The sequence below is a fragment of the Pristis pectinata genome, chromosome 4 (assembly GCF_009764475.1).
Source record: "Pristis pectinata isolate sPriPec2 chromosome 4, sPriPec2.1.pri, whole genome shotgun sequence".
Classification (NCBI taxonomy): domain Eukaryota; kingdom Metazoa; phylum Chordata; class Chondrichthyes; order Rhinopristiformes; family Pristidae; genus Pristis; species Pristis pectinata.
In genome coordinates, this window is record NC_067408.1 from 42,130,599 (window position 1) to 42,143,393 (window position 12,795).

General features: G+C 39.8%; 1 protein-coding gene across 1 annotated transcript; it reads right to left on the minus strand.

Moving 5' to 3' along the window:
- Positions 1 to 575: 575 nt before the first annotated feature.
- nkx2.5 (NK2 homeobox 5) lies at positions 576 to 3,054 on the minus strand. The gene is made up of 2 exons (XM_052013602.1): positions 2,805 to 3,054; positions 576 to 1,186 (listed from the first exon to the last, which is right to left on the minus strand). Exons 1-2 carry the CDS (start codon positions 3,052 to 3,054, stop codon positions 576 to 578), a joined length of 861 nt encoding a protein of 286 aa, XP_051869562.1.
- Between the last annotated feature and the right edge of the window lie 9,741 nt (positions 3,055 to 12,795).

The following is a 12,795-nucleotide window of genomic DNA, read 5'->3' on the forward strand; positions in this document are numbered from 1 at the left end:
GTACAAAGTGGTTTCATCAATAATATTTAAAAATCTTTAAACCTAAATGAGCCAAACACTCTTTACCGTATTTACACTGGACTACGGAAGACAGTCTCAAATACAAAAACAAGTTTTCAAATATGAAATAGAGGTTGTATGAAAAAGCCTAGAGATTACGATGGGTTTGCCCTTTTTTTATACAACTGTATTCTCTTAACAACAATCCGCGATGTTGCTTTCACTCATGCCTTATGCTGCATTCAGTGCAGACTGGGACAATATGCAATATGATGTACTTCATACAATAACATTTTAGAGATTAAATAAGGGCACGAATTCATTCAGTGAAATGGAATACTGCAAAATAAACGTTTCGGAAGAAGATGGAATTAAAACATCCCTTCTTCCTTGTCCGAAGTTCCGAGAGGTTATATGCTACGTTAAAAGGCTTTGACCCTATTGGTAAGTTATCCATTCACCGATTTCGACGTGGGAAACGGATGTCTTCCTCGACGTTCGGTCGAAGAATGAATAACCTGTGCAACCAAGCCAAGGGAGCACGAAATCCGTGCTATGCCAAGCCCATGTTGGCACTACCAGGCTCTGATCCCATGCAAAGTAGAAACTCCAGTATTCTGGTGGATTTGAGTCTGCATGGCATTGCTCAAGTCATTGACTGTGAAATTCATATTCATAAAGCTGCCAGCTGCTGTTGACGGGGGCACGGCTTGAACACTGGGATAGTTACAGCTGTAGTTGGCAGGAGTAGTTGCGCCACTGTAGTTGGTATAGTTTGCATAAGTGCCATAAGCGTAAGGGCTGATATTCATGTTATACGGAGAGTTATAAGGCGAGGACTCTCCTAGGCACGGCTTCCCATCTCTGACCAGCACTGGCACGGCGATTCTCCTCGGAGGCGGGAGCCCCACCATTTCCAGAGATTTGTCCTGGCGCTGCCTTTTACATTTGTACCTGCGATTCTGGAACCAGATTTTCACCTGAGTAGACGTGAGCTTCAGTATGTTTGCCAAATGGTCCCTCTCGGGTGCGGAGAGATACTTTTGCTGTTTGAACCGCCTCTCCAATTCGTAGACCTGCGCCTGAGAGAAGAGGACGCGTGGTTTCCTTCTCCGTCGCCGGGGCCGCTCGGCTTCGTCTGGTTTTTGCTCTTCTTTCTCCAGGTTAACTTCCATCATTCGACAATCTAAATGGGAAAGTATGGCCGTTAGTAAGAACCCGCCATCACGTTTCACTTGGTTAAACCTTCTCACTCAGAAGACCACCTCTCCCGGGGACTTTACAACCTTGAATAATATCGACCGACCTACAGGGTGTAAACACCGAATATAAGGGGCAATCTGCACGAAGGCTCAACCATAACATTTAATACATCTCTGTATTCCAAACTTCAGTGGAAGCCCAGAAAAACCGGGAATTACAGGCAGTGTGTCACCTCGAGTTTTAAGATCTCCAAGTGAAGGCTGCACGTGAATTTGCCTGGCTTTGTCTCCTACGAGTTATCTCATTGAAACATCCAATTATTTTCGGTTTCAATACATCTAAACACTGCTAATGTCGAAGTGCATTCAGGTCGCCAATATCAAACGGTTCGTTAATATAAACAGATCAGAAAACTGCACTTGTCAAGGTAAAGACGAGCGCGTTGAAAGATCGCAGGAAATGGGAGATTTCCGCCTTCTGATTTTTCCTGATTTTCTGCCAATATTGTTCTGTGCCCATAAACCTCCATATCACTGTTCGCCCACAAAGATCGTTGGCATTCACGGATAGCAAGTTTCGGAATGAGGTAAGGGGCGAATAAACTTTGAAAAATGTATCATTTCACATGGTATGGTTACACATGCCGTGCTTGGGGAACGTGTAAAATATTAACTGGCCGCCCGAAAATTAATTTTTAAAATTAACTCTTCATTTAAAAGTAGTATAAATCCACCGTCACCCAAGTGAAAAGTATATTCGTACCTGAATATCCAATTATAATCATTGTATTAATGTTCAATTTATTCAATTAATACTGACAATGAACATGAACACGGTTTTATAAAGCAGTTGCGGTATGGAATTGGAAATCCAAATATTTAGGTCGCAAGTAATGATGTTTACTCCTATACTTCAAAAAAATCTAAAATAGTCGAGGGCCATGGAAAGCCCAAAGCAAATGGAATGTGAAATTATAGCGATCGCCCAGAGTTGTGGGTTAACCAGAAATCTGGGCAGAGGGCTGTCAGTCTTCTTTAAAACAGTCTACGAATGTCTATTGTACAGTACTTAAATCTGAAAGTAATGTAGAAATCAACGCAATAAAACAGATTGAAATAATTAAAAGTCGCAAATCCATAAATATTCTTTTTTATATTTCAATTCAGCTAAAATTAACAAACTACTTTTAAATTGTCATGTAGCTTATAGTCCTTAAAAAGGAATCGTTACAGCGAATAACGATGTACTTAAATGACGAATATGTCGCCAAATACTGCATAGATATAGGGTGTTAGTGCAAACCAATCTGAATCGCTAGAGCTCCAGGAATATGTGTATGCAGTCTTTGGAAGACCATGAAAGGCATTTTCCGTTGTTGTAAATAATATTTTTTAGTTTATTTGCCTGCGAGATATAGTTACAACATTTATTTTTTTCTAGCCATGCTTTTTATTCAGTTAGATTTACTTGTGAGGTTACATCGATCTAGTCCATATCAACGGAACATATAACTTCGGATACATCATGCAAAAATATAACTGCACATTAATGTTGTAAATGGAACAAACCCTGTTCAAATGTTTATAAATTTCCTTTCTTACCCTTATCAATTTTTTCTGTCGGTCCGTTGCTTGACTTCACTTCACTGTTGCTGATTTCCAAATAATTATTTACGTACGAAGTGCTCGAGTAGTTGGGATTGTTTTTGCAAGTATTCAATTTAGGCAGTGGCTCGTTGTACGCGGTTAGGGATGGGGTTTCACTGTAGTGTTGCTGTTTGGTCCGTTCTAACATACATGAAGCAGGGGAGGGAGGCGAGTCCAGCCCCGCCGAGACACCCAGTGAGGCCATGTCAGGATGGTGCTGAAGATTTAAAATATCCCTCACTGAGAAAGGAGTCGAGGTCGCTGCACCGGCAAACATGTTGAGAACCAGCTATTGCATCCAAGGAGATCTCAAAATGCGATACCTTGGGGAAGTTAGAGTAATATATATATTTGGTCATCGGAATAAACAAAAACACAATTACTGACAACCGTTCTATTTAGTTATTCTCCGGCGCACCGTTCATCTCTGCTGCTGTTTGACTAAAATATCTGTTTGAGGGATGTGCTATCTGACATCAGTTCAGTGGAGGCAGCAAGGGGGCGGGGCGCTGTCAGATCTCTGAAGCCAGCCTGTTACATGAACATCTATTGGTCTACGGCTGAGTTCGCTGACAGCGAGGCCTCCTGCCGATATACCAAATATGGCCTAAGACGAACGCTAGTTCCATACCGACAGTTCCTCTAAAATACTTTGAAAATTAAATAGTTTTACTTATTGAAATAAGCAACTAAAATATAGGAAAATATTTTTGTTTACAATAGGGTAGCCACGTAAACTGATAATTAATGAAGATACTGAATTTATTGTGGTCTCGCCAAAAGGACCGCATATACATTTTGAGCGTTGGGGGAGGGGTGGTCATGAGTGAGGGTGAATCTGTGTATCTCTATCCGTATTGTGAAGGTAATTTTGTGCGTGTTCGTGTCTGAGCATATTTACTATAGTGTGTGAGTTTGCCTCGGTGTGTGTGTGTGTGTGTGTGTGCTCTCATACCTTGACCTTTGTCCACATAACAAGTGACTTATGCTTGGACAACAGATTCATTTTGAACCAACCTTACATTTTACGTAATCTCCCGATTACTTGCCATTTTATTATCCCCTCTTTATCTTTGTTGCTTTTCTACAACACGGGCTTTAACCCTTCTCTCTGGTTTTTCATTTGGGAATAACTAGGTTGAATAAATGTAGGAACGTTATAGTATACAGCGTTATAGCATTATTGTGATTTTTATGTCTTTATGTCACGCACTGTACTGCTGCCACAAAACAACAAATTTCACGACATATGTCAATGATAATAAATCTGATTCTGATTCTGAGGAGGTTTGTAAGCTCTTTAGCGCAGGGGAGAATGCAGCTCTGGGCAGGTTGCGAATTTGTCTTTTATACGATCTGATCAATTGTAGATGAGATTAATTTATTGCCATATACACCAGGGTAGATGGTCATAATAAATACAACGACCAGCACTAAACAGCAGAAAGGTGAAAAGGAACAGCAGAATGGAACAGAGAATATGTTATGTTAGATACTAACATTTTGCAACGATTATTTCTTGAATACAGTTATATAACATTATAAGTAACATACAGCGCTGTAAGGGATTTTGGAGTTTGCGTTTCCCCTCAACTTAATCTTCGTTGACCATCTAAACGATAGGAAACGAATGCATGCATTACTCATATTTAAATAATCAATATTTAAAGTTAAAATATTATTCCAATTCATTTGCAAGGGAGAGAGGTCTTCAGATATACGAAATAGCTCTCATACCCGTCCCTCAATAAATTATTTAATCACTGTATGCTGAGCAGTGGAGGGGCCTTAATAATTGCACAAGTGTGGAGGATCTAAAAATTTAGTGGAAGTGTGAGAAGGAATGCACTTCACAAGAGACGACATGCTGGGAGTTCGAAATTGTGTCCCTGCAATCACTTCAGACACGTTGATCGTTGATAAAGAGTTTGGATAAGTGACGATTCCGCAAATGTAAAGAGGAAACAGTGGACGGCGTGTTAACAGACACAAAACAAACACAAGCCGACGGTGTTGGAGGGAACACAATTGTCATTTTGATTTTGCCAGAATGTGTTTATTTAGTCACCTCATTCCGGGTTATGAAGATGTACCGGGAAACGTATCAGTGCATCATTTAATGCTCCGACTAAAAGTTTAACTCGATTGGGGAAGAAATGACGATCGTGTACTCCGAACAATGGAGCAAACTCGGCCTTTTAAAGGAGCGATTATTACAATGGCAATTACGGTGCGATGAAGGAATGACATGGGGCAGGCATTTCAGCACAAGCTCGGCTCTTCATTGGTCCCCATTAATTTCCTAAAATTGAAAGTGGTATTTAACGTCGGCATAAAACAATTCCTGGAACTGGAAGACGAAGTCTACCTGAAGCCTATGTTCAATTTACTCAGCCTTATGTTAAAATAACACAGATGTAAAATAACATTACAGATTTTCTAAAAAAAACCCTTCAGCTAATAAATATCGAAAACTTATACAAAGTTCATTTTCGACACTTTTGGTTTAATTTAGACCTTTAGGTGTGTGCTCTTCAAATCGATACGTTAAAGAGTAACATACGTATCTGTATTTCCTTCACATTTGTACAATTGAAATAGTTTTTGACCGTTCACTTCACGGAGATTTGCAACATCAGTCGTAAATACAGTATATACATTTTACATCGTTAGTTAAATTGCGCCGTTGTGTAAAATCGGAAAGAAGCAATGGTCTAAAATGTAACCACTCCTCTTCATCACTAGTACCACAGACCCGAAAATAATGATAATTAATTTGTTTTAATGCCCACATTCAGTCGAGTCGGGCGGTCGAACGGGAGGAAGCCAATGAAAACTGCGGTTGCAAATTAATTATTTTCATCTTCAGTCTTCTTCCACCTGTGGCAGTTTCTTGCCTGGATAACCAGAGGTCTGCTGCACATGTCCATTTCGAGCGATATGGTACAACAGAATAGTGATCTATACCCAGAGCGAATTCCAGCTTTCAGTGACATCATAATTCTATAACTGAGCTGAAAATAAAACATCGAGTTCTTGGCTCATTCTTATCAACACTCGGCAATGCAAACGGCGCTGTTTTATGTTTATATATATATATATAAACAGTTATTTGTGCACCCCAAAAGTCAGAGACTTAAAAAATACCCACGCTTGTCAGAGCAGTGGCCTCCAAGCAGCACATTGAATTACCATCACATCTAAACAATTTTGATTAGAAAACGAAGGATTTCTGCTTTATTATTTTGGGTGTATTAGCCGCGCTGTCACTGTTCCTACATTCGTAACTTTCCCTCCGGAGGGAAACAGATGCTCGCTGCATCTCATTTCAGAATTGCATTTAAGAGGTTGAATATATGACTTTCCGTTATTCTAGCTTTTGAGAGATTAGTCAAAAACAGCGCAAAGTATTCAATGTCCGAACCCTACGGCCGATATATAATGACTGTGGAGAAACCTAGCACTGTAATACCAACAAGGAGATTAGGACTTCTTGGTGCAACACTTCACACACAAGATGTGGCGCGGAAGGGAGGGCCATTAAACTACTGTGCCAGTACCGTGCCATTGCGAGCTCTCCTATTATTAACTGGACCTAATTCCCTGCCCACTCCTCGCATCCTTCTCGTTACTGTCTTCGTTTTGCAAAGTCCTTTACAGGGGCAGCTTTGGCTCAGTTAAAATACTCCCACCTCGGGGGTCAGAGGTCGTGCATTCGTGACCCACCCTGGAGACTTGGGTGCATCGCTCAGGCTGCTTCTAGCAAAGGTGCTACCTTCCCCACTATTCGTTAAACCGCGGCCGTACCTTTATTCTCATGGAACTCATTAACACCCGTTCATAGAAGAAATGGGAATTCTCCCCATCAAGTAGCATGTGAACGAAAAGCAATGATTGTATCTCGTTGCTGCACCGAAACTGCTAGTGCGTTTTCTCTATTTCAATTCCATTCGTTTGAAAACGTTTTGAGACATTTCGAAACGATGAAAAATACGCTTTTAAATATAAGATGTTTTGGCAATAATATCCAATTCCTTTTTTTAAATGAAATATTGTCTCCTCAGTAACCATTTGTGCTAATGCAATGCATGCATGTTCCGATAAAATTTGGTCGACCAATTTTATGTCCAATATCCACATTCATTGCCCCGACCATAATTGCAAAGTAATGTCTTCCTCCTCTTTTTTAAACTGAATTGATAGTGCAAGGTTGTTCATAATTTATCAAGCTTGTTGATTTTTTAAAACCACTATTTGACTTTCCCTTAAACTACCCTTTAAGGCCCCAATTTTCCTTTTCTCACTTTGGCGACTAAGCCCTCCTTTCCAGACATGATTGTAAGAAATCATCATTGTGCTGTCTTGTCTGTCAAAACACCTATAATGTATGTCCAGAGCCGTGATCGTTATTTCACCCGTTACCTACCCACAAATCCCATAAACTGGACAGGCACCGTACATCAATCTCCCAGCTCCTTTTGCATTATGATTTTGCTCTGCGCTACTTATGAACTGCAATGGAATGATTTTATTTGCAAATGTTTGTGGAAAATTACAGGGCCGCGCTTGCCTGAAAGAATACAAGGTCGTTCTTACGATTTACATACTCGCAACAGTAATATATTCCATCGTAAATTTGGGACATTAGAACCATACTCAGCATTTTGCTCCGCTGGGCGGAGATGGGGAAGTGATAACATTTCCTGAAGAAAAATGAAATTCAGCAATATTCTCCATCAGCAGTGGGCAATCTTCTCTTAATCTTTGCGGGGGGGGGGGGGGGGGGGGCTCACTTTTGACCGAACACCGAATCCTTGCCTTTTTTCTTGGTAAAATCTGCTATTTTTTTGCATCACTCTCAACCAGCACTAATTTATATTGGCGTTTCTATTTTGCAGGGCGAATATATAGTGTCAGCACATCAGTCGAGAGACTGCGGCTATGTCTTAAAAGTTTCTTTGAATAAATTCTTGTTAAAAAATATCTGCCTCTGTGGAAATCCCAAAAGATGTGTGTTAAAAAAGACCAGGCCGCTCTTTCTGGCGTGTGCTCATTTTAATTGGGTCAGTGAAGAGTGGAGAGACTTGCTTCTCCTCCCGAGTGAATGACTGTTGTTTCCCGCGTGATATCCTCCTTTGAGCGCCCTGATATTAAGAACCCTCCCCTCCCCCACCCTCTTCCCTCCAGTTAATGCCACAAGACACGTGGTGAAGCGTGAAAAGGCGAGCAGCACAATTTAGTTCTAATCTTGGTGATCGCAAAATTGTGCGGAACTCGAGGAAAAGAAAACAACCAAAAAGCTTTTAGGCTGTATATTTAGAAAGCTTCCAATGGTTTCCACACCAGATTAGCTTCTATTCTGTTCATTGCCCTTTGACTGAGGTGTTCGGACAGTTCCACTTAACCAGACCTTTCCACCCCCCCCCCCCCCCCCCCCCCACCCAAGTTTTTCAAGATTCCACGCACAACATAGCAAGTATTAGGAAAGTTCAGCCCAGAGCCTGCATGCTCGCCTATCTTTTATTATACTCGGCTATCTTTTTTTTGGATAATACTGAGAAATATGGTTTGGTTAAACGTTAAATGCTGTAGATTTGGTTCCAATACTACACCAAACAATCAACAGTTTCTCCATTCTGCAGACGAAGTTTTCATTGCATGCTTCCATTCCAGAGAACAAATAGGGAAAGGCTCATCTACTGTTTTCGGATATTTCCAAGAATAGACACGCATTATTACATATTACATTGAAAACTATCACAGATATAATGTTTTATCAAAAATGACTTGCTAATTGGCATTTTAATCCGGGGAGTCAAAACAAGATGACCTTCGTCAGTAGTCCCCACTTCTAAATGTGAACATAGGAATTTCGAATGGAAACAATTGTAGTTCGCTGCCCACACATAAAGCAGGCCTCAATGCACAGGGACCCTTGTCTATTCTTAAGAGTGAGTAGACTTGAAACTGAGGGCGTGTATTTTGAGTGCGTTCACAGTCGGCAAGTCTCGGGTCGCAACGCATATTCATATTAAATGTCAACATCTCGAAAAATGGGAATAGATCAGAACATATTCCAGAAGTTCACATGAGTGCACAAATACAGCAGGTTATCTCTTGTTGTACAGCGAATAAGTGCGAACTGCTTAATAACAATGGATAACTACTAATGGATCAGTAGCAATCAGCAGCAGGAAGTAATAACAGTCATAAAAACGATTCGCAGAAGATAAGCGTTTCAAAGTAGATATGTAGTTTTCATCACCGACTGGTAAAATGTCTAAAACTGCACAATGCAACATTGCCTTAAAGGTAATAAAGTTAATTAAATATGTATAAACGCGCACTACTACCTGGATGGTATATGGTAAATAAAGCCAGAGTAGTGATCAACTCTAATCCAAGTAATTTAAAATTAATTTATCGTTTAAAAAGTTTCTCATAGATTACCAATCTCATACTACCAGTTTCTGTAATAATATTAAGCAGCGTCAAAAATGCAAATCATCAGTTACCAGAAGGCACAAATGTATTTATAAATTAGTGGAGAATTTGAAGAGGTGGAACTTAATAGATCATCTTTATTCAGTTGACGTATGGGTCGGATGGAGTTCTGATTTCCAGACATCGCCTGGATCGTTGGATTAGACTGGAGATTGGTAAATAACTCCCAGCAGTGGATATTCATATGTTCTTCACATATGTTGCCATCTAATTAGGTCAAAACAAAAGGAGACGATCAGTTCTGCTGGGCGCTGGTCTGAAGTCACTTCGGAAGGCTCCCAGCGGTTACTGACGGCCCCATTGCAAAACTCCAACAGAATTGATCGAATGGTCATTTTGGTCGAAAAAAGGAGGACTTTGTTTCGACCGAAAGTAAGATGAGTTTATACATCATTATCAGGATTTTTTTTCACCGCTTCTACTAAAGGGAATTTAATCAAGTATTAATCAAGTGTCGCTGGCTGGACATAAATCCGTGTATTTTGGACAACTTTCCTTTCAAGCAATAGCGTGAGAGAAATGGCAATTAACAACAAGTTCTTTGAGTACTTTGCTGTTTGTTCATTAAAATAACACAAATCAATTGAAAGGAGTGTAAAAACAGTGGCACAGTACATAGTGACGTTGAACAAATTCGGTGGACAGATATAATATCTGATAAGATTCTCTTATCACGGGGAGTATTGGCATCCGTTTCAATTAACATTCCTCAGTTTAAAATTAATGGTGGTGTCATGATAGCTTCTGACAGAGTGCATCAGGCTTCCTGTAATAGCCGTGTCCGCGTTGACAGTTTTAGGCAGTTATTGGTGGCCCCCACCTCCGGATTTAAATGATGCCAATTTAAGTAGCACCAAAAATGACATAATGTAAATGACATCAATGTCTCTTAGATTTTATCTCATTTTCCGATGCTTTGTGTTTCCCCGTTTACTAAAAGCAGAGCATAGAATATGGGTGTGTGACACAGTTACGCGTATCATTATCGTCAGATGTGGTCTTGAAATTAGTTCAATTCGCTTGTAACTTGTAAATTCTTAAGACAATCGATCAAAAAGATGCCACCGCTTTCTCATGCTCCATTTTTACATTTTTAAGTTCATGCCTTTTTAGTGTTTTCCCTGCGAACGTTTTTCTAACAGATATCGCCGGGCGTTGTTCTCACTTAAAGTTTCAAGCATCCCTGAGCCGTTGTTACAGTGCCCGTCAAAATAACAAATTGCCCCCTTGGGTATTTTATCTCAAATTGTCAGAATACGTCATAATTCCAATTTTTCAACAAAAAATTGAAATTGTTAACTGTTATATAATATCTTGAAGTGAAATCTCGATTCAAAATACTTGGGTATTCCAAATATCAAGTTTTTTTTATACAGGTCAGTTCTTGAGATTGCAGCACTTTTGACATCAAACTAGCATGGATAAAGATATTTATCAGTAAAAACCCTTAAATGTTCTGTTTAGAAATAAAATAAAACGCCTGGATTCGTGAGTCAAATCTTTACAACAGCTTGTATTGTAAACATCACGGATTCCAGCTCGAGGGAAGAAAAATGACTTCAGGGATTGACATTAATTCAAAACAAATGCGCCATTTTTATTACCGTTCCCATCATTTAGCCTTTGGCTCCAGCCTTCTGTATTGTGTTTACAGTGTTCACTATTGGAGCTAGTAGATGCGAGTCCAATGTTTGACCGTGTGATAAATGTAGGTTGGCACTTTCAACAACTGTATCAACAACTGGGTTCCTTTGGAGCAATAATTACTGAGAAAGCAAACAGTCGTTGAAGTGTTATTGCGCTGCTTTTTGTCAAACTGATTGATGCTCTTCCTATTAAATTCGACGGATTTAGTCCATTTCCGGGTCAGTTTCACTATGGCCGCTTCCTAGAGAAATGAATATTGTCGTGATAAAAAATATAGGCGTGTGAGACCTATGTTTTGACCTGTTATTAACCTGTTTAATTGCGTTCACACACAACGTGTAACTAGATCATTTTCTTCACGGAGGCCCTGGCTAGGTAATTACATCTATGAAATTAACACCGGAATCAACATTGGTGACCTTGGTGCGTCTGCCCCAGGAATGGGGAGGCGGAGAAGGGGAATGGGGGTGTGGTGGTGGTGGTGGTAAAGAAAAGGTTTTTTTCGGCAAACGTTTCTTTTCTGTAAAAAGTATTGTGCAGGAAACGGCATATTCGGAGCAAATGCAAAACCTAGGAATGTGCCCCTAAATTTCGGATAAATTCAGAAACGACCAAACTGCAGTTAAACGGGAACGACATGAAGAGATAAAATGTGGACTAATTTTCATGGGGTGTTACTCATGATCGTACGCGCTCATTTAGGTTTAAAGTTATGCAATATATAGGCCGTCCCCGGGTGACGAACGGGTTCCGTTACTACAGACGTCAATATCGATTTTTCCATGTCGGAAAATGGACAAAAATCATTCGATATGTCAACCACACCTCCACAGCATTGTAATGAACGGCATCAAAAGCACATAAGACTGATAAGAAAGAACAATTACTAGATGTGAAAGAGGTGGACGGGCGGACTAGTTCTCCCGATCGTAGGAACGAACACGTAGGGCGGACTTTTGCATTTATTAATATTATGGAAGTTCGCTCATATGTGCGGGATGTCCATAAGTCGGGCGTTCGTAACCCGGGGACGGCAATGGTATATGGCTCATGAGAAATAACATGCTATCTTATAAAATATCAGGAATATATATAAGACATAGCACATTAAGTTATTACAGCGTTATCGTTCAGAATACAGATTTGAAATGCATTTTAACACGACATGCCGCGACCAGTTAATGGTTAATTGATGTCGGAGAAGCAAATTTACCATTTAAGATGTTTGTAAATACTCAACATTGCAATTAAAAGGAATGACTACCTGTCCCTTTTATTTTGTGCACTCAACACACGCACAAGATGCATTAGAATAACATCATTAGGAAATTCTACTACTGAGAAACGCATCAGATCTGGTAACTTAGATGATTTTTACTTCACAAATTCCTTTTCTTCCCTCGCTTGAGAAAAACTAAAGTATTCGCAAAACCTGCCAGAAGCATCAATGGCTGCTAATCCTCTCTTGGAAATGCTGGCAAATAGATCAGTCACATGCTTGGCGTCAACCAATAAACTCTCGAGAAATGGATAGTAACGGTTGAAATGTTCCGGTGGTTACAATTGGTTAATGCAACAGTTTAAAAAATGACATCCTGCATCAAGCAGATCAAAAGAGAGATTAATAATTGATTTGGGATTAGATTGACATCAATACTTAAATTAAAGTATAAAGCAAAGCAAACAAAGTCTTCTCAGTACTTGTATCACGTTACAGCTTTGAAGTCAACCAGAGGTAAACTTATAATCAATGCTAATGATAAGCTAATTGAAAAAAACATATGCTATATGTACA

Excerpts from the sequence above, each read along its gene's own strand:
- nkx2.5 (XM_052013602.1), bottom strand. The coding sequence starts at position 3,054 with ATGGCCTCACTGGGTGTCTCGGCGGGGCTGGACTCGCCTCCCTCCCCT. Across the intron at positions 1,187-2,804 it reads GACAGAAAAAATTGATAAGG|ATTGTCGAATGATGGAAGTT; the intron begins GTAAGAAAGGAA and ends TTTCCCATTTAG.